The 17234-nt window shown below is 43.6% G+C and overlaps 1 protein-coding gene across 4 annotated transcripts in view; it reads left to right on the forward strand.

Annotated features, from left to right (window-relative positions):
* DMD (dystrophin) overlaps positions 1-17234 on the forward strand; it is a 2041544-nt gene that overhangs the window by 1424262 nt on the left and 600048 nt on the right. For all 4 annotated transcript variants that reach the window (XM_087871305.1, XM_087871306.1, XM_087871307.1 and 1 more), the window contains one exon: positions 3527-3738. In XM_087871305.1, coding sequence (XP_087727431.1) covers positions 3527-3738 — 212 coding nt within the window. The remainder of the gene's footprint in view (positions 1-3526; positions 3739-17234) is intronic.

Raw genomic sequence — 17234 nt, forward strand, 5'->3', positions numbered from 1 at the left:
AGAGAGAAAGGAGGAGAACCACCGCAACACAGTGCCTCCCACCCCCAACTCTTCCAACTGGTGCAGCATGATACCATGGTCGATGGTATCAAAAGCCGCTGAGAGATCTAACAGGACCAGGACAGAGGAGCACCCCCTGTCCCGAGCCCTCCAGAGATCATCAACCAACGCGACCAATGCCGTTTCCGTGCTGTACCCGGGCCTGAAGCCCGACTGGAACGGATCCAGATACGTCGTTTCATCCAGGTGCTGGGGGAGCTGTTGCGCGACCACACTCTCAGCAACCTTCGCAACAAAGCGAAGATTGGAGACCGGACGATAATTTACCAACATTGCCGGGTCCAGGGAAGGCTTGAGGAGAGGCCTCACCACCACCTCTTTCAAGGTGGCGGGAAAGTCACCCTCACTCAACGAAGCGTTTATAATCCCCTGGAGCCAGCCTCGTGTCACTTCCCGGGAAGCCAGTACTAACCAGGAAGGACACGGGTCCAATAAACAAGTGGTCGCGTTCAGTCTACCCAGAATCCTGTCCACGTCCTCAGGGGTCACAGGATCAAACTCATCCCAGATAACATTCTCAAGACCTGCCCCTGTCTCTCCCCCTGAGACTACCCAGTCAGAGTCCAAATCTTCCCGAATCTGAGTGATTTTGTCATACAGATACTGAACAAAATCCTCGGCTCTACCCTCCAAGGGGTCCTCCCGCGCTTCCTGGTGGAGCAGGGAGCGGGTCACCCTAAAGAGGGCGGCCGGGCGATTATCTGATGACGCAATAAGAGCAGCAAAATAACTACATTTCACTGCTTTTATCGCCACTAAGTAATTCCTAATGTGGGATCTTACTAGTGTCCGGTCAGATTCAAGAAGACTGGCCCTCCAACTACTCTCTAGGCGTCTTTTCCGGTGCTTCAACTCCCTCAGCTCCTCGGTAAACCAAGGAGCCAATTGAGATCGGCGCCGGGTCAGAGGCCGCAAAGGCACGACCCGATCCAGAGCACCAGCAGCCGCCCTATCCCAGGCGGCCACCAGGTCTCCAGTCGAGGCGTGTGCCAGAACCTCAGGAAATGGCCCAAGCTCCATCTGGAATCTGTCAGATTCCATCAGGCGCCTGGGGCGGAACCATCTTACCGGCTCCGCCTCCCTGCGGCGGGGTGCAGTGGTTCGAAAGTCGAGACGAAGGAGAGAGTGATCTGACCATGACAAGGGTTCAGTAACTATATCCCCTATATCAAGATCCCTCAACCACTGTCCAGAGACAAAAACCAGATCCAGCGTGTTTCCCCCTGTGTGGGTAGGGCCATGAATTAACTGGGTCAGGTCCATAGCTGTCATGGAAGCCATGAACTCCCGAGCCATCTCTGACGTCTCGCCCACGGACGGCAGGTTGAAATCCCCCATGACCATAAGCTTAGGGGTATCAACCGTATCTTTAGGTCTTGTTCTCTTCGTTTGGCTGCAGCTCGGGTCTGTCTTTGATTTTTTGGTTCTTCTCTTTTTTCTGCTAATTTCAAAGGTTGAACAGTACCAAAAAATTGCAATAAATCTTCTTCAATAAGCGAAGTCTCTCCTTCAGCTTGTGGCTGTTTACCTTCCTTCTGTCCCTGTATTGCCAGCTCTTCTTTTCTTCTCCTCATTTCCGGAGATGGTGGGCATCCAGCCTTTAATACATTAGTATGAAAATCTTTTGCCTTCCAAATTGTGTTAAGACGATACCTTTCTCCCAGGTAATTCACTACTAGTCCAGCTGGAACATCCCATCTAAATTGGATCTGTCGATTTCTAAGTTCATCCACCAAAAAAGTAAACTCTTTTCTGTTTCTCAACATTTTGGGGGGCATTTCTTTCAGTACTAAAACCTCTTGTCCTGCCAATTGGAGTTTATTTTTATAGAAGGCTTGTAAAATTTCATTTCGGATCCTCCTCGTTGTAAAATAAATCACAATATCTCTTGGCAATTGTTTCTGTCTGGCAAACCAGGAATTAACACGATATATTTTGTCAATTTGCAATGAAAGATCTGCTTGTTGCTCTCCAGTTATCTTTGCAAACACTTCTGCAAAGATCTCTCTCAAATTCTCTCGATTGTGCTCTCTCAAACCTCTTACTCTCAGGGCAAACTCCATCGCTCTATATTGTAACATCACCACTTCATTGTCTACCCTATCCATCTTGATCTGAACTTCATACATTTAATTTTCCAAATTCACATTAGACTGATTAATTTCTTCTACCCTTTCATCCAACAATTCAATGTGTTTTGCCAGACCCTGAAATGCCATTACAATATCTTCTCTTATTTCCTTATTCCGAGTTTGGATAACCTCCTTAATTTCAGCCATCTCATCAGACACTCCCTTAATTTTTCCCTCTAAAACAGAGGTTTGCTGCTTAAAAGCCTCCTGTAAAGACTCTTGTAAAGCTTCCAAAGTCAATATTTGTGGATTTGAAGTAGACAAAGATTGTAGTTTTGATGGTTGTGCTGGCGATCATCCAACACTTTTAAAAGAGCCGGGTTTTATTTGCTTAGAAGCCATTTTTAACTTTCAATTTATACTTCTTGCAGCAACCAAATCAATAAGTCCAATTGTTTTTAAATCTTTTGTAAATATTGTAGTTTATTTAAAGTCCACACTGTAATCTTTCCACTTTAAATCTTTCTTTCTTTAATATAGAATCCAATAATCTTGAACAGCCTTAAAAGCGCTAACAATGTTAACAATCACTTTCACTATAACTTTGAGGTTCCTTTTGTAATCCTACCTCTAATTTCCTGAATTCCTCCTCTAGGTTTTTCTGTCATGGTTTCTTCTTTTTGTTTTCTTTCGCCATATAAACAATCGCAATACCTCTCATATATTTATTTATTTATTTATTTATTTATTTATTTATTTATTTATTTATTTATTTATTTATTTATTGGTTCAATTTATATGCCGCCCTTTTCCAGAGACTCAAGGCAGTTTACAATGCGTTAAGCAATAGCCTTCATACTTTTGTATATACCTGCTTAGTAGGGTTTTCGCCCGCCCGCCCCAGCGGTGTTCTTTTTTATACAAAGTCAGTTTATTGCCCCCACAAACCGGGTCCTCATTTTACCTACCTCGAAAGGATGGAAGGCTGAGTCAACCTTGAGCCTGGTGAGATTTGAACTTGCAGTAATTGCAGGCAGCTGGTGTTACTTAACAGTGCTTTAATCTGCTGTGCCACCAAGACTCTTAGAATTCTCCCTCTCTCCCTCCCTCCCTCTCCCTCTCCCTCTCCCTCTCCCTCCCCCTCCCCCTCCCCCTCCCCCTCCCCCCCCCCCTCTCTCTCTCTCTCTGTATCTTAAGAGAATGGGAAGTATTTTTCTATATATGTGCCTTAGCGGTGTCCCATAGGTTTTGTAAATTTGTATCTTCTTTTTCGTTTTCTTAAAAGAAAAAATGCATTTGTTCTTCCATCTTCTTTTTAACTTCTATTTTAATTCACTGAAATAAGTATTTGAAAATAAAGAGACATATTTTATTTTTGCCTTTATTTCCCACAGTTGAAGAAATACAAAACCAGTGGGATGAAGTGCAATGTCACATTCAGAACCGAAGACAACAGTTACATGAAATGTTGAAAGATTCAACACAATGGTTGGAAGCAAAGCAAGAAGCTGAGCAAAGACTAAAATGTGCCAAAATGAAGGTTGGAACATGGAAGGAGATTTCTTATACAGTGGAAGGACTAAAGAAACAGAATGCTGAACTCAAGGTACTAGTGATAAATCAGAAAATAGAAATAGTATAAATTAAAAACAAAACTGTCCCAAACAAGTGTTTAAATCTTACTGAAAATTAATTTAAAATAAAATAAAGAATAGCTTTCATATTTCCTCTGCCTGTGACAACATACTTCCCCAAAATGTATTTTGTACTATATTATTATTCAATATTTATTTGGTTTGCATTACAATGTATATGTACATTTTTTGATTAAGCAACAATGGCTATTAATGAAAAGAGATAAAATACATCCAAAGGCAAGCAGAGAACATTCAGGAAATACCTAGTAAAGTCAGATATATGCATTCCAATAAAGAATTTTTAACTAGTTTGTGATATATCTTCATAGTATCTAATTTGTAACTATTTATAAATCTATTTCAATGAGAAATAGTATGTTCATCCAAGTAACAAGTATAGTTGTTTACTAATTCATAGAATGTTTCATTGTGATATGGCTAAATTATTAAAGGAAAGAGGCATATGTTCTTACAATAATATAGAAAAAGATCAGAGTAAAACATAGGTATATTAGGTAAAATTAACAAGAAAAAAAATGAAACCAAGGATACATTAGAAAACAAAATTCTAGAAAATGCAAAATTGGCAGATCTAGTCAGGACAAGAACACCAGCAATCTAGAGTACGGGTTCCAATCCTGGCAACTTTAAGACTTGTGGACTTCAACTCTCAAAATTCCTAAGACAGATTGCAGTCTTTGGCAGCAGGGAAACAGTGAATTTAGATATCTCTAAATTAATTCAGTTATTAAAAACAATCTCCTTCCAAAGAAAGTCAACACTAATAATTGCTATGTCAACAGGATTTTATTTAAAGGATTAAAGCTACTAGCATCCTATAATACTTATATGTAGCACTGCATTAGTTCATTTCTTATATTATTCAGTTGAGTAATACTAGACTACAAAGAAACTTTATCCTGTTTTTAAAATTTATTCTAATGGGAAGACTATTTATGCAGATTTTTTCTGTAAAGGCATTGTTTTCAATTCATCTCAGATTTATATTTAAAAAAAATTGTGAAACTATGTCAACAGAACTGCTTATATTTTTCTCTACTTCATTGAATGATTGCGGAAGAGAGATAAAATACATTATTGTAAACACTACATAGCCCTTCCTAAGGGAAGGAAAAGAAAAGAAAAGAAAAGAAAGAAGGGGAAAACATACTTAAGAGCTAAATGATGTCTGAAAGTAAAAGGTGAGTGCAGAAAAGGAAGAAAAATGTGTCATTAGTTTAATTTAATTTAATTTTATTTTATTTTGAATTTGTATACCGCCCTTCTCCCTGAGGACTCAGGGCGGTGAACAGCCAAGCAAAAACATCAAGTACAAATATTAAAATACAGTTAAAATATATATATATATATTTGGCCCCATTAATTAAAAACAATAAACAAAACACTTAAAAACACTTAAAAAATTAGGCCAGCCCGGCTTGCTGGAAAAGGAAGGGCACGGCGGAAGGCACTGAGGTCTTGGATTCTGCTTATCTCTGGAGGCAATTGATTCCAGAGGGTAGGTGCCCCCACAGAGAAGGCCCTCCCCCTGGGGGTCTCCAGCCTGCACTGTTTGGCTGATGGCACCCCGAGGAGGCCCTCTCTGTGGGAGCGCACGGGTCGATGGGAGGTCGTCGGTGGCAGCAGGCGGTCTTGAAGATAGCTAGGCCCTATGCCATGGAGCACTTTAAAGGTGATAACCAACACCTTGAAGCGCACCTGGAAGACCACTGGGAGCCAGTGCAGCTCGCGCAGGAGCGGTGTTACATGGGAGCGCCATGCTGCTCCCGTCACTACCCGCGCTGCTGCGTTCTGGACCAGCTGGAGCCTCCGGGTGCTCCTCAAGGGGAGCCCCATGTAGAGAGCGTTGCAGTAGTCAAGGCGAGAGGTGACGAGGACATGAGTGACTGTGCACAGGGAATCCCGATCAAGAAAGGGCCGTAACTGTCGGATCAGGCGAACCTGACAAAAGGTCCCCCTGGTTACAGCCGTCAGATGTTCCTCCAAGGACAGCTGCCTATCCAGGAGGACTCCCAGATTGCGAGCCCTCTCTGTGGGGGCCAACGACTCGCCCCCAATAGTCAGTGATGGAGTCAACTGACTATATCGGGATGCCGGGAGCCACAGCCACTCAGTCTTGGAAGGGTTGAGCCTGAGCCTGTTCCTCCCCATCCAGATCCGCACAGCCTCCAGGCACTGGGACATCACTTCAAGGGCATCGTTGGGGTGGCCTGGGATGGAGATGTACAGCTGGGTGTCATCAGTGTACTGGTGGTATCTCACCCCAAAGCCACGGATGATCTCGCCCAGCGGCTTCACATAAATGTTGAACAGGAGGGGCAAGAGGACCGATCCCTGAGGCACTCCACATATAAGAGGCCTTGAGGTCGACCTCTGCCCCCCTGCCAACACGAACTGCGACCGGTCGGAGAGAAAGGAGGAGAACCACCGTAATACGGTGCCCCCCATCCCCAGCTCTTCCAACTGGTGCAGCATGATACCATGGTCGATGGTATCAAAAGCTGCTGAGAGGTCTAACAGGACCAGAACAGAGGAACAACCCCTGTCCCGAGCCCTCCAGAGATCATCAACCAATGCGACCAATGCCGTTTCTGTGCTGTGTCCAGGCCTGAAACCCGACTGGAACGGATCTAGATAGGATGTTTCCTCCAAGAATTGTGGAAACTGTCGCGCGACCACACTCTCAACAACCTTCGCCAGGAAGCGAAGGTTGGAGACAGGACGATAGTTGGCCAATATTGCCGGATCCAGGGACGGCTTCTTGAGGAGAGGCCTCACCACCACTGCTTTCAAGGCGGCGGGGAAGTGACCCTCACTCAACGAAGCGTTGATAACACCCTGGAGCCAGCCTCATGTAACCTCTCGGGAGGCCAGGACCAACCAGGAGGGACACGGGTCCAGTAAACATGTGGCCGCACTAAGTCTCCCCAAAATCCTGTCCACATCATCGGGCGTCACAGCATCAAACTCCTCCCAGGTAACATTCTCAGGACTATTCCTCGTCACCCTGCCCTGATCTACCCAGTCAGAGTCCAAATCCCCCCGGATCTGAGCGATTTTGTCATACAGGTATTGTCCGAAATCCTCCGCCCTGCCTTCCAAGGGATCCTCCCGCGCTCCCGGATGGAGCAGGGAGCAGGTTACCCTGAACAGGGTGGCCGGATGATTCCCTGATGACGCAATAGAGGCGGAAAAGTAGTTAAACTTTGCCGTCTTTATCGCCACTAGGTAGGTCTTAATATGCGACCTTACCAGTGTTCAGTCAGATTCAGCGAGACTGGCCCTCCAACTGCTCTCTAGGCATCTTTTCCGGCATTTCATCTCCCTCAGCTCCTTGGTGAACCAAGGAGCCGTGAGGGATCGACACCGGGTCAGAGGCCGCAAAGGCACGACTCGATCCAAGGCCCCACCAGCCACCCGATCCCAGGCAGCTACCAGGTCCTCGGCCGAGTCGTGTGCCAGATCTTCAGGAATTGGCCCAAGCTCCGTCTGGAACCTATCATGATCCATCAGGCGCCTGGGGCCTTATAAAAGCTATTATATGAAATCAAATAAAAAAGAAAATAATGGGACTCTTAATAGGTTGGCTGATAAAACACTATCATTGTGATCTCCATTTAGCTCAGGGACATTGGAAGTGTTGACTGAAGATTGGAAGCCTTTCAAAGTTTTTCAAAAGACTATTTTGTCAGACAAAGAGAGAATAAGGCTTTTAGTCCCTTACTAAACATTAAAACTGATACTCCTGTTTAGTAATGTCAATGAATTTAATAGATAAAGTATTGAAGTTAATTTTGAGAAGAAGCACTTTAAAAATATCCTTGTAATGGATTCAGAACGTCCATTAAATAATGTCCCTGAGAAGGGATTACAAAGTTATTTAAATATAGTAAAAAAGTATTAGTAAAAGTTTACAGGTCATTACTTTATTCTATCAATAAAGCAATCATATGAATTGTTAATACCAGTTTATAATGCCTTAGCAAGACCACACTGGAAATATTACATCCAGTTTTGGTCGCCGCAATATAAAAAGATGTTGTCAGGCTTGCCTCCATTCAAAGCTCAAGAAAGAAAAACCCCAACTCCATGTTTGTAGAGAAAGGTACTTTTACTGAGTATGAACTGAATGCAGCGAAAGAAAAGCAAAGTCTGAGGCAATAGGTGCAAAAATTACATATTGAAAGCATCCCTCAAATCCCTCCCCCGCAGTCCCAAGCAAATGTCCAATCCACATCTCCCCAAGGTGTCATGTGGGGTACTTCTTTAGGTAGCCCCATCTATCTGGTATGTCAGAACGGTTGACCTTGGCAGTTATCAGTTCTCTCTTCAGCTGCTAAAAAGACAGCGCAAATTTCTCTCCCTTTTTTGAGACATCTCCACCAACTCACTTCCCCCCTCCCAAATACCATCAATACCTCCCCCCTCCTGTTACAATGGCAGCTGAAAGCAAGTAAGCAGCATGAGGCTGACATTTGGCCCTCCTGCAGAATTTAATTTAATTTAATTTAATTTAATAATTTAATTTAATTTAATTTAATTTAATTTAATTTAATTTAATTTAATTTAATTTAATTTAATTTAATTTAATTTAATTTAATTTAATTTAATTTAATTTAATTTAATTTAATTTAATTTAATTTAATTTAATTTAATTTAATTTAATTTAATTTAATTTAATTTAATTTAATTTAATTTAATTCATTCAATTTATATGCCGCCCCTCTCCAAAGACTCAGGGTGGCTCACAATACATTTAAAAAAAATCATTATAAAAAAAACATTTAAAAATTAAAAACATTAAAAACATTAAAAACTCATTCACGCCATTCATGGCCGGATCTTGCCAGAACAAAATACAGAGTATAACAACAGGGTCGCAATTGGTGCACCAGGTGAACCTATGCAAAAGTCCCCCTAGCCACAGCTGTCAGATGTTGCTCTAATCTTAATTGTGAGTCTAGGAGGACACCCAAATTGCGAGCCCGTTCTGAGGGGGACAATTTCTCCCCCGTCCAGAACCAAGGATGGACAATTGACATAGTCTTTAGGAGGCAATACCCACAGCCACTCGGTCTTGTCTGGGTTAAGTCTGAGCCTGTTGACTCCCATCCAGACCCTCACAGCCTCCAGGCACCGGCACATCACATCCACTGCATCACTGAATTGACACAGGGTAGAGATATACAGCTGAGTATCATCCGTGTATTGCTGATACCTCACCCCGTGTCATCGGATGATGTCACCCAGCGGCTTCATTTAGATGTTAAATAGGAGGGGAGAGAGGACCGAGCCCTGAGGCACCCCGCAAACGAGGGGCCTAGGGGTCAACCTCTGTCCTCCTACCAACACTGACTGTGATCGACCAGAGAGATAACACGGGAGACACCATAACACGGTGCCTCCCACTCCCAGCTCCCTTAGTCGTCCCAGAAGGATACCATGGTCAATGGTATCGAAAGTCGCTGAGAGGTCAAGTAGCACCAAGTTGGAGGAATGACCCCCATCTCGGGTTCGCCAGAGATCATCCATCAGTGTGACCAAAGCAGTTTCTGTGCTGTAGCCAGGCCTGAAGCCAGACTGAAAAGGGTCTAGATCGAAGCCTGTTACTCCCCATCCAGATCCGCACAGCCTCCAGGCACCGGGACATCACTTCAAGGGCATCGTTGGGATGGCCTGGGGTGGAGATGTGCAGCTGCGTATTATCAGCGTACTGATGGAACTCCACCCCAAAGCCACGGATGATCTCACCCAGCGGCTTCACATAAATGTTGAACAGAAGGGGCGAGAGGACCGACCCCTGAGGCACCCCACAAACAAGGCGCCTCGGGGTCAACCTCTGCCCCCCTGCCAACACCAACTGCAACCGGTTGGAGAGATAGGAGAACCACCGCAGAATGGTGCCCCCCACTCCCAACCCCTCCAACCGGCGCAGCAGGATACCATGGTTGGTGGTATCAAAAACCGCTGAGAGATCTAACAGGACCAGGATAGAGGAGCAACCCCTATCCCGAGCCCTCCAGAGATCATCCACCAACACGACCAATGCCGTTTCTGTGCTGTGCCCAGGCCTGAAGCCGGACTGGAGCAGATCCAGATAGACAGCTTCATCCAGGTACTGGGGGAGCTGTCACACCACCACACTCTCAACAACCTTCACCAAGAAGGGAAGGTTGGAGACCGGACGGTAGTTAGCCAAAACAGCCGGATCCAGAGCAGGCTTCTTGAGGAGGGGCCTCACCACCACCTCTTTCAAGGCGGATGGCAAGACACCCTCACTCAAGGAAGCGTTGATAATCCCCTGGAGCCAGCCTCGCGTAACCTCCTGGGAGGCCAGCACCAACCAGGAGGGACACGGGTCCAATAAACATGTGGTCGCGTTCAGCCACCTCAGTATCCTGTCTATGTCCTCGGGAGCAACAGGGTCGAACTCCTCCCAAATGGCAGTCTCAAGACCGGCACACATCATCCCGTCTGTACCTACCCAGTCAGAGACCAAGCCTTCCCGAATCTGAGTGATTTTGTCATACAGATACTGGACAAAATCCTCAGCACGACCCTGCAAGGGATCCTCCCGTGCTCCCAGATGGAGGAGGGAGTTGGTCACCCTAAACAGGGCAGCCGGGCGATTATCTGCCGATGCGATAAGAGCGGAAAAATAGTTACATTTTGCCGCTTTTATCGCCACTAGGTAAGTCTTAATATGAGATCTTACCAGTGTTCAGTTGGATTCGGAGCAACTAGATCTCCAACTGCTCTCTAGGTTTCTTTTCTGGCGCTTCTCCCTCAACTCCTCAGAGAATCAAGGAGCCAGGTAGACTCAGCGACAGGTCAGAGGCCGCACAGGCACGACTCGGTCCAAAGCGTCGGCGGCCGCCCTATCCCAGGCGGCCACCAGCTCCTCAGCCGAGCCATGAGTCAGAGCCTCAGGAAATGGCCCAAGCTCCATCTGGAACCTATCAGGATCCATCAGGCGCCTGGGGCGGAACCATCTGGTCTGTTCCGCCTCCCTGCGGCAGGGTGTGGCGGTTAGAAAGTCAAGCCTAAGAAGGGAATGATCCGACCATGACAAGGGCTCAATCACTATCTCCCCTATCTCAAGATCATTCATCCACTGCCCAGAGACAAAAATCAAGTCCAGAGTGTGTCCTCCCGTGTGCGTGGGTCCATAAAGTAATTGGGTCAGGTCCATGGCCGTCATGGAAGCCATGAACTCCCGAGCCGCCTCAGACGCTTCGCTGACAGATGGCAGGTTAAAGTCCCCCATGACCATAAGCCTGGGGGTCTCCATCGCCACCTTGGCAATCACATTGAGGAGCTCGGGCATGGCCGCCGACATGTGGCAAGGAGCCAGGTACGTAATCAGCAAGCCCATCTGCCTCCCTTGTCCCCACTTCACAAGGAGGGACTCACATCCGGCTATCTGAGGTACAGTGGCCTCCCTTGGGGTGAGACCTTCCTTTACTAGAACCGCCACCCCCCCACCCCTCCCCTGGGACCTCGGTTGATGGAATGCATGGAAACCCGGAGGGCATATCTCAACGAGGGGACCCCCCCTCCTGGCCCAACCAGGTCTCCGTTATACCTACCAGGTCCGCACCCCACTCCTGAACCAGATCACAAATGAGGGGGGCTTTATTTACCACAGACCTGGCATTGCACAACATCAACCAAAGGCCCAGGGCCTGAGGATCTGAACAACCCGGGGTGCAAGACGAGCATTAAGGGCCGGAGCACGCAAACGCTTGCAGATAGCGAGTGCGTCCTCCCCTAACATGATATGGCCCCCTGCTCCTGCCATATATGCCCCTCCCACCCACGATGTCAATGGCAATGCCCTCCCCAATATAGGAACTAGCCCCCCCCCAGAATAAACTATTTAGCCAATGTTCTCGCTGAGGGAAATTTTGAACAGGGTACAAAGTGCACTTGTTTGGAGAACAAGTCCGTAATCACTCAAATGATTGTATATCCATTACTTTTGGGTAAATAAAATCCATGGATATCTCCTTCCACAGAGACCCTGGTCTGGCCACCGTCTGGAGTAACCCAGGTGGTTTCCCTGGCGGCCTCTTTGCCGAAGCACATACCGGGCAGCTAGCGACATATGCCTCAATATCCTTTTTTAGGGAAGGCCACCAAAATTGTCTTTTGACCAAATGTAGTCTTAACAAACCCAAAATGTCCAGCCACTTTGGCATCATGGGACTGATGTAGCACTGCCCCCCTCAGACTGGTCGGGACATACAACTTAGCCCACACCCATGCAAGACCATCACGAACAGTACACTCGTTGCTGTGAGAGGTGAACCAGTCATCAGTTTGTAGCGCTTCTTTTAACTGCTCTCTTAAACTAGTGGGTAGGTCCGGTTCTCCTCTCATCTGGGCTCTGGTAACAACAGGAGCTGCCAACTGCTTCGAAGGGATAATTGGGTGGACCACCTCTAGATATGTGCCATTGTATTGAGGCAGATGCAAGAGGGCATCGGCCATAAAGTTCTTTCCTCCCAGTAGGTATCGCAAAGAGAAATTGAAGCAACTGAAGTGCTGTGCTCACCAGACCTGTTTTGGTGACAATTTCCGAGTTTTTAGGGCTTCTAAATTTTTATGGTCTGTCCACACCTCAAAAGGGTGTTTTGCCCCTTCAAGGAAATGCCTCCAGGTTAGCAAGGCCCAGTGGACAGCAAAAGCTTCCTTCTCCCAAATCGTCCATCTCTGTTCAGTCTCAGACAGTTTGCAGGAGGTATAAGCACAGGGTTGTAGAGACCCATCAGCAGTTGCTTGAAGTAACACTGCTCTGACAGCTACATCACTTGCATCAGCCTGGACGATGAAAGGGGCCTCCATGTCAGGGTGCTTCAGGACTGGCTCAGCAGCAAACAATTGCTTTAGTTTCTCAAAAGCCACCTGACATTCCATGGTCCATTCGAGCAGCCTACTGGGCTTTGGCCTGGCTTCCCCCTTTATTTTCAGGAGGTTGGTAATGGGCAAGGCAATCTGGGCAAATGTTGGAATAAACTGCCGATAGAAGTTAGCAACGCCTAAGAAGCTTTGTAGCTGCTTTTGGGTGCGGGGGAGGGGGGTGCCCACTCCAGGACCGCCCAGACTTTCTCTGGATCCATTTCATGAGATATGCAGTAACCCAAATAGTCAATCTTACTCTGATGGAATTCACATTTTGACAATTTAGCGTACAGTTCAGATGCTCTGAGATTTTTCAGAATGGACCGCACCAGTTTCACGTGTTCGTCCATGGTCTCCATAGATAAGAATGTCATTGAGGTAGAACAGGACCCCCTTGTAAAGATGCTCATGTAACATCTCATTGATCAATTGCATGGACACTGCCGGGGGGGGCTGTAGCCCAAAGGGGAGCACCCTAAATTGAAAGCAACCCAAGGGACAATTGAAAGCAGTTTTCCACTCATCCCCCTCCTTAATCCAGACCCTGCAGTAAGCCTCTCTCAAATCCAGTTTAGAGAAGATCTTCCCCCTTGCCAGGTTAGCTAGCATATCTTTCATAAGGGGTAGTTGGTAGACATTTCCCACACAAATCGCGTTCAGATTCTTTTTTTTTTATTGCAAAAGTTTTACAATTACATTTTCACCCCTTTTCCCCCCCCACCCCCGCCAAACTTCCCAACCTCCCTAACCCTCCCTAACCCTCCCCTCCCCCCAGACTTCCCTATAATATACTCATACTCATAAAGAACCCTAATATAACACTTATATATAAACTTGAACCCCTCCCTCCCCTGTATAATTTTTCTCTTTACCTCATTACATTAAAAAATTTCCAATACATTATTTTCAAATAAAAGCTATTTGATACTTTCTAGTTTGATATTTGTTCTGAATGTATTCTATCCACCTTTTCCATTCCCACTCATAAGTCTCTTGTGAACAATCTTTTAAATATGCTGAAATCTTCGCCATCTCTGCAAAACTAGCCATCTTCAAAGTCCATTCCTCAATAGTGGGCAAGGCTTCATTCTTCCAATATTTACCTATCAACAATCTTGCTGCTGTTATCATATACAATATCAATTTTGTTTCACTCAATGTAAAACCCTTAACTATACCCAATAAAAACAGTTGTGGAGAAAATTGAATTTTTTTCTTCAAAACGTTCTGCATGACCCACCAAATTTTTATCCAAAAAGCCTTAACTTTCCTACAGGTCCACCAAACATGATAATACGTAGCATCCAAACATTCACATCTCCAACATTTTGGCTGAACATTAGGGTACATACATGACAACTTTTTGGGATCTAAATGCCATCTATAAAACATTTTGTAGAAATTTTCCCTCAGATTCTGCGACTGTGTAAATTTAACATTCTGAACCCAAATTTTTTCCCATGTTTCCAGCATCACTGGTTCTTCAAAATTCTGTGCCCACTTAATCATACAGTCTTTAACTAATTCGGTTTCTGAATCGCTTTCTAGCAAAACATTATAAAGCCTTTTGATATGCATTGGACCTTTCTCTCTTATATGTCTAACCAATTCTTCCTCATGCAACATAATACCAGTTTTTTAGTCCTCTTTCCATCTCAATTGTAATTGATTATATTGTAGCCAAGTTAAATTAATCCCTTCGTCCAACAGTGTCTGCAATGTCTTCAGCTGCCATCTGCCCGCATCTGTAAAAAGAACCTCTTTATATAAAAACCCCCCGAGTGACATTATATTTGTATTCCACAAAGTATGACCAAGATCCAGCCATAGCGGTATTTTATAATCCCATTTGAGTCGGTGCTTCTTCCAAACTCTCATCAAAGAGTCTCTAAGTATATGACTTTTAAATACTTTATCTACTTTGTCGTCGTAAAATAAGTAAGCATGCCATCCAAATTCAAGATCAAAACTTTCTGCATTCAATATTCCAGTCTTTTTCCTTCCAAACCAATCACTTGTTAAAGTTAAAGCTGCTGCATCATAATATAGCTGTAGGTTTGGAAGTTTAAGACCTCCTCTTTCTGGAACATCTTGCATAATTTTCAATTTCACTCTCGGCTTCTTCTCGTTCCAGACAAACTTATTCACTCCAGATTGCCAAACTTTCAATTGTTTATCACTTTTAAGCACCGGAATCATTTGAAACAAAAAAAGAAATCTTGGCAAAATGTTCATCTTAACTGCTGCTATTCTTCCAAGTAGAGACAGCTGCAGTTTTTTCCAAGTCTCCATGTCTTTCTGCACCTCTTGCCACAACACCTCATAGTTATTTTGAAACAATTTCATGTTTGATTCTGCAACCTGAACTCCTAGATATTTTACCTTAGGTACAGTCTCAAAACCTGCCCTCCTTTCAAGCTCATGTTTACGATCTTGTGTCATGTTTTTAGCTATCATTTTAGTCTTTTTTGGATTCAGTCTAAAACCTGAAACTTTACCATAGTCTTGTATAATGTCCTTCATCAAGATTATTGATTCCATTGGTTGTGATAGGGTAACAACCAGATCATCTGCAAATGCCTTTATTCTGTAATCCTCTTGCCTAATCTTTATACCTTTCAAGATATTAGAGTCCCGTATTGTATTTAGCAAGACTTCTAGTGTTAAAATAAATAAAAGTGGGGACAACGGACATCCCTGTCTTGTTCCTTTTTCAATTTTAAACTCTGTTGTCAGACTTCCATTAATAATGATCTGTGCCTTTTGCTCTTGATAAATTGCCGAAATCGCCTGTATAAATTGATCCCCAAAGTCCATCTTTTTCAAAGTCTTTAATAGAAAATTCCAATCCACTCTATCAAAGGCCTTCTCTGCATCCAAAAAGACCAGCACTGCAGGGATCTGTTTATTCTTCTCAAGATATTCCAATAAATCTATTACTTGCCTTACATTGTCCTTCATATATCTGCCCTCAAAAATCCCGCTTGATCATCATGAATCACCTTTTGAATTACTGGCATCAACCTGTTGGCTAGTACTTTCGCAAAAATTTTATAATCTGTATTCAAAAGAGATATTGGTCTATAGTTCTCTGGTTTTTTAGGACCGATTTGTTCTTTTGGTATCAAAGATATGTAAGCTGTTGTCCATGATGGGGGTATTTTACCCCCTTGCTGAATATTGCAAAATAAATCTCTAAGTTGTTCCACCATTTCAGCTTGCAAAGTTTTGTAATACACTGCAGTCAAGCCATCCGTGCTAGGAGCTTTAGCTGTTTTTAACTGTTTAATTGCTACTATTATCTCCTCCTCTGTTATAGGATAATTCATTCTTTCCTTTTGTTGATCAGTAATTTTTGTAACTCTTTTATCGTTTAAATATTTTTCTATAAGTCCATTCTGCACCTCCTCTTTAGCATATAATTTAGTATAATAGTCCACAAAAGCTTCTTTAATTAATTTTTGTTGAAAGATTTCTTTCCCTCCAATATCAATACTATCAATAGTCCGTATACTTTGTTTTTTCCTCAATGTGTAAGCCAACCATCTGCCCGGTTTATTAGCGTTACAAAATGTGTTATGCTTCGCATATTGTAAGTTTGTTGCAACTTGTTCCGCCATAAGCATTTGAAATTGGTCTTTCAAAAGTTTTATAGCACTACGTATTCTTTCATCTGTTGGATTTTTAATAAGTAACTGTTCTTTATTCTTTATTTCTATTTCCAGTTCAGATCTTTTCTTTTGTCGGAACAGTCTATGTTTAGAGTTCATATAGATAAGTACCCCTCTCATATAAGCTTTACTTGCATCCCACACAATTTCAATTGGGGTACCTTTATTCAAATTTATTTCAAAAAATTCTTTCAAATGCTTTTTAAGTTCTGTTGTATTTTTTTCATATCTAAACAAATTCTCATTTAATCTCCAAGAACGTCTCTCAACCTTGTCCATCTCAATTTCTATCCATACTGGGCTATGGTCAGTCAAAGTTCTTGGAAAAATCTTTGTTCTTTTTGTCTTAACAAGTAAATCATCTGTCAACAAAATAAAGTCAATCCTAGAGAAGGATCTGTGTCTGTCAGAAAAAAAAGTATAGTCCAATTCTTTTGGATTATGTATTCTCCAAACGTCTTTTAGTTCCATATCTTCTTTCATATCAAAAAAGGTCTGTGGTAATCTGATTCTAGACTTTGCCAAACTCTTTTTATCTAATTTAGAGTCGATTACTCCATTCCAGTCTCCCATAATTAAAATAGATCTGTAATCCCATTGCAATATTTTAGTATGTAACATCTTATAGAAATAGTCCTGTTGTTGATTGGGAGCATAAATCCCAATCAGAAGAATTTGGCCATTTGCGGTAGACAATTCAATTGCTACAAACCTACCATCTTCATCTGTTTCTATAACTTTAGCTGTTAACTTTTTATTTACATAAATTACCACACCATTCTTTTTTTGCGAAGTTGAAGATATAAAATGTGTTCCTAGTTTGGAGTTTATCAAATATTTTTGATCTTGAGTTGTGATATGCGTTTCTT

The sequence above is a fragment of the Pantherophis guttatus genome, chromosome 5 (assembly GCF_059756535.1).
Source record: "Pantherophis guttatus breed Tessera chromosome 5, ASM5975653v1, whole genome shotgun sequence".
NCBI classification, from domain to species: Eukaryota; Metazoa; Chordata; class Lepidosauria; order Squamata; family Colubridae; genus Pantherophis; species Pantherophis guttatus.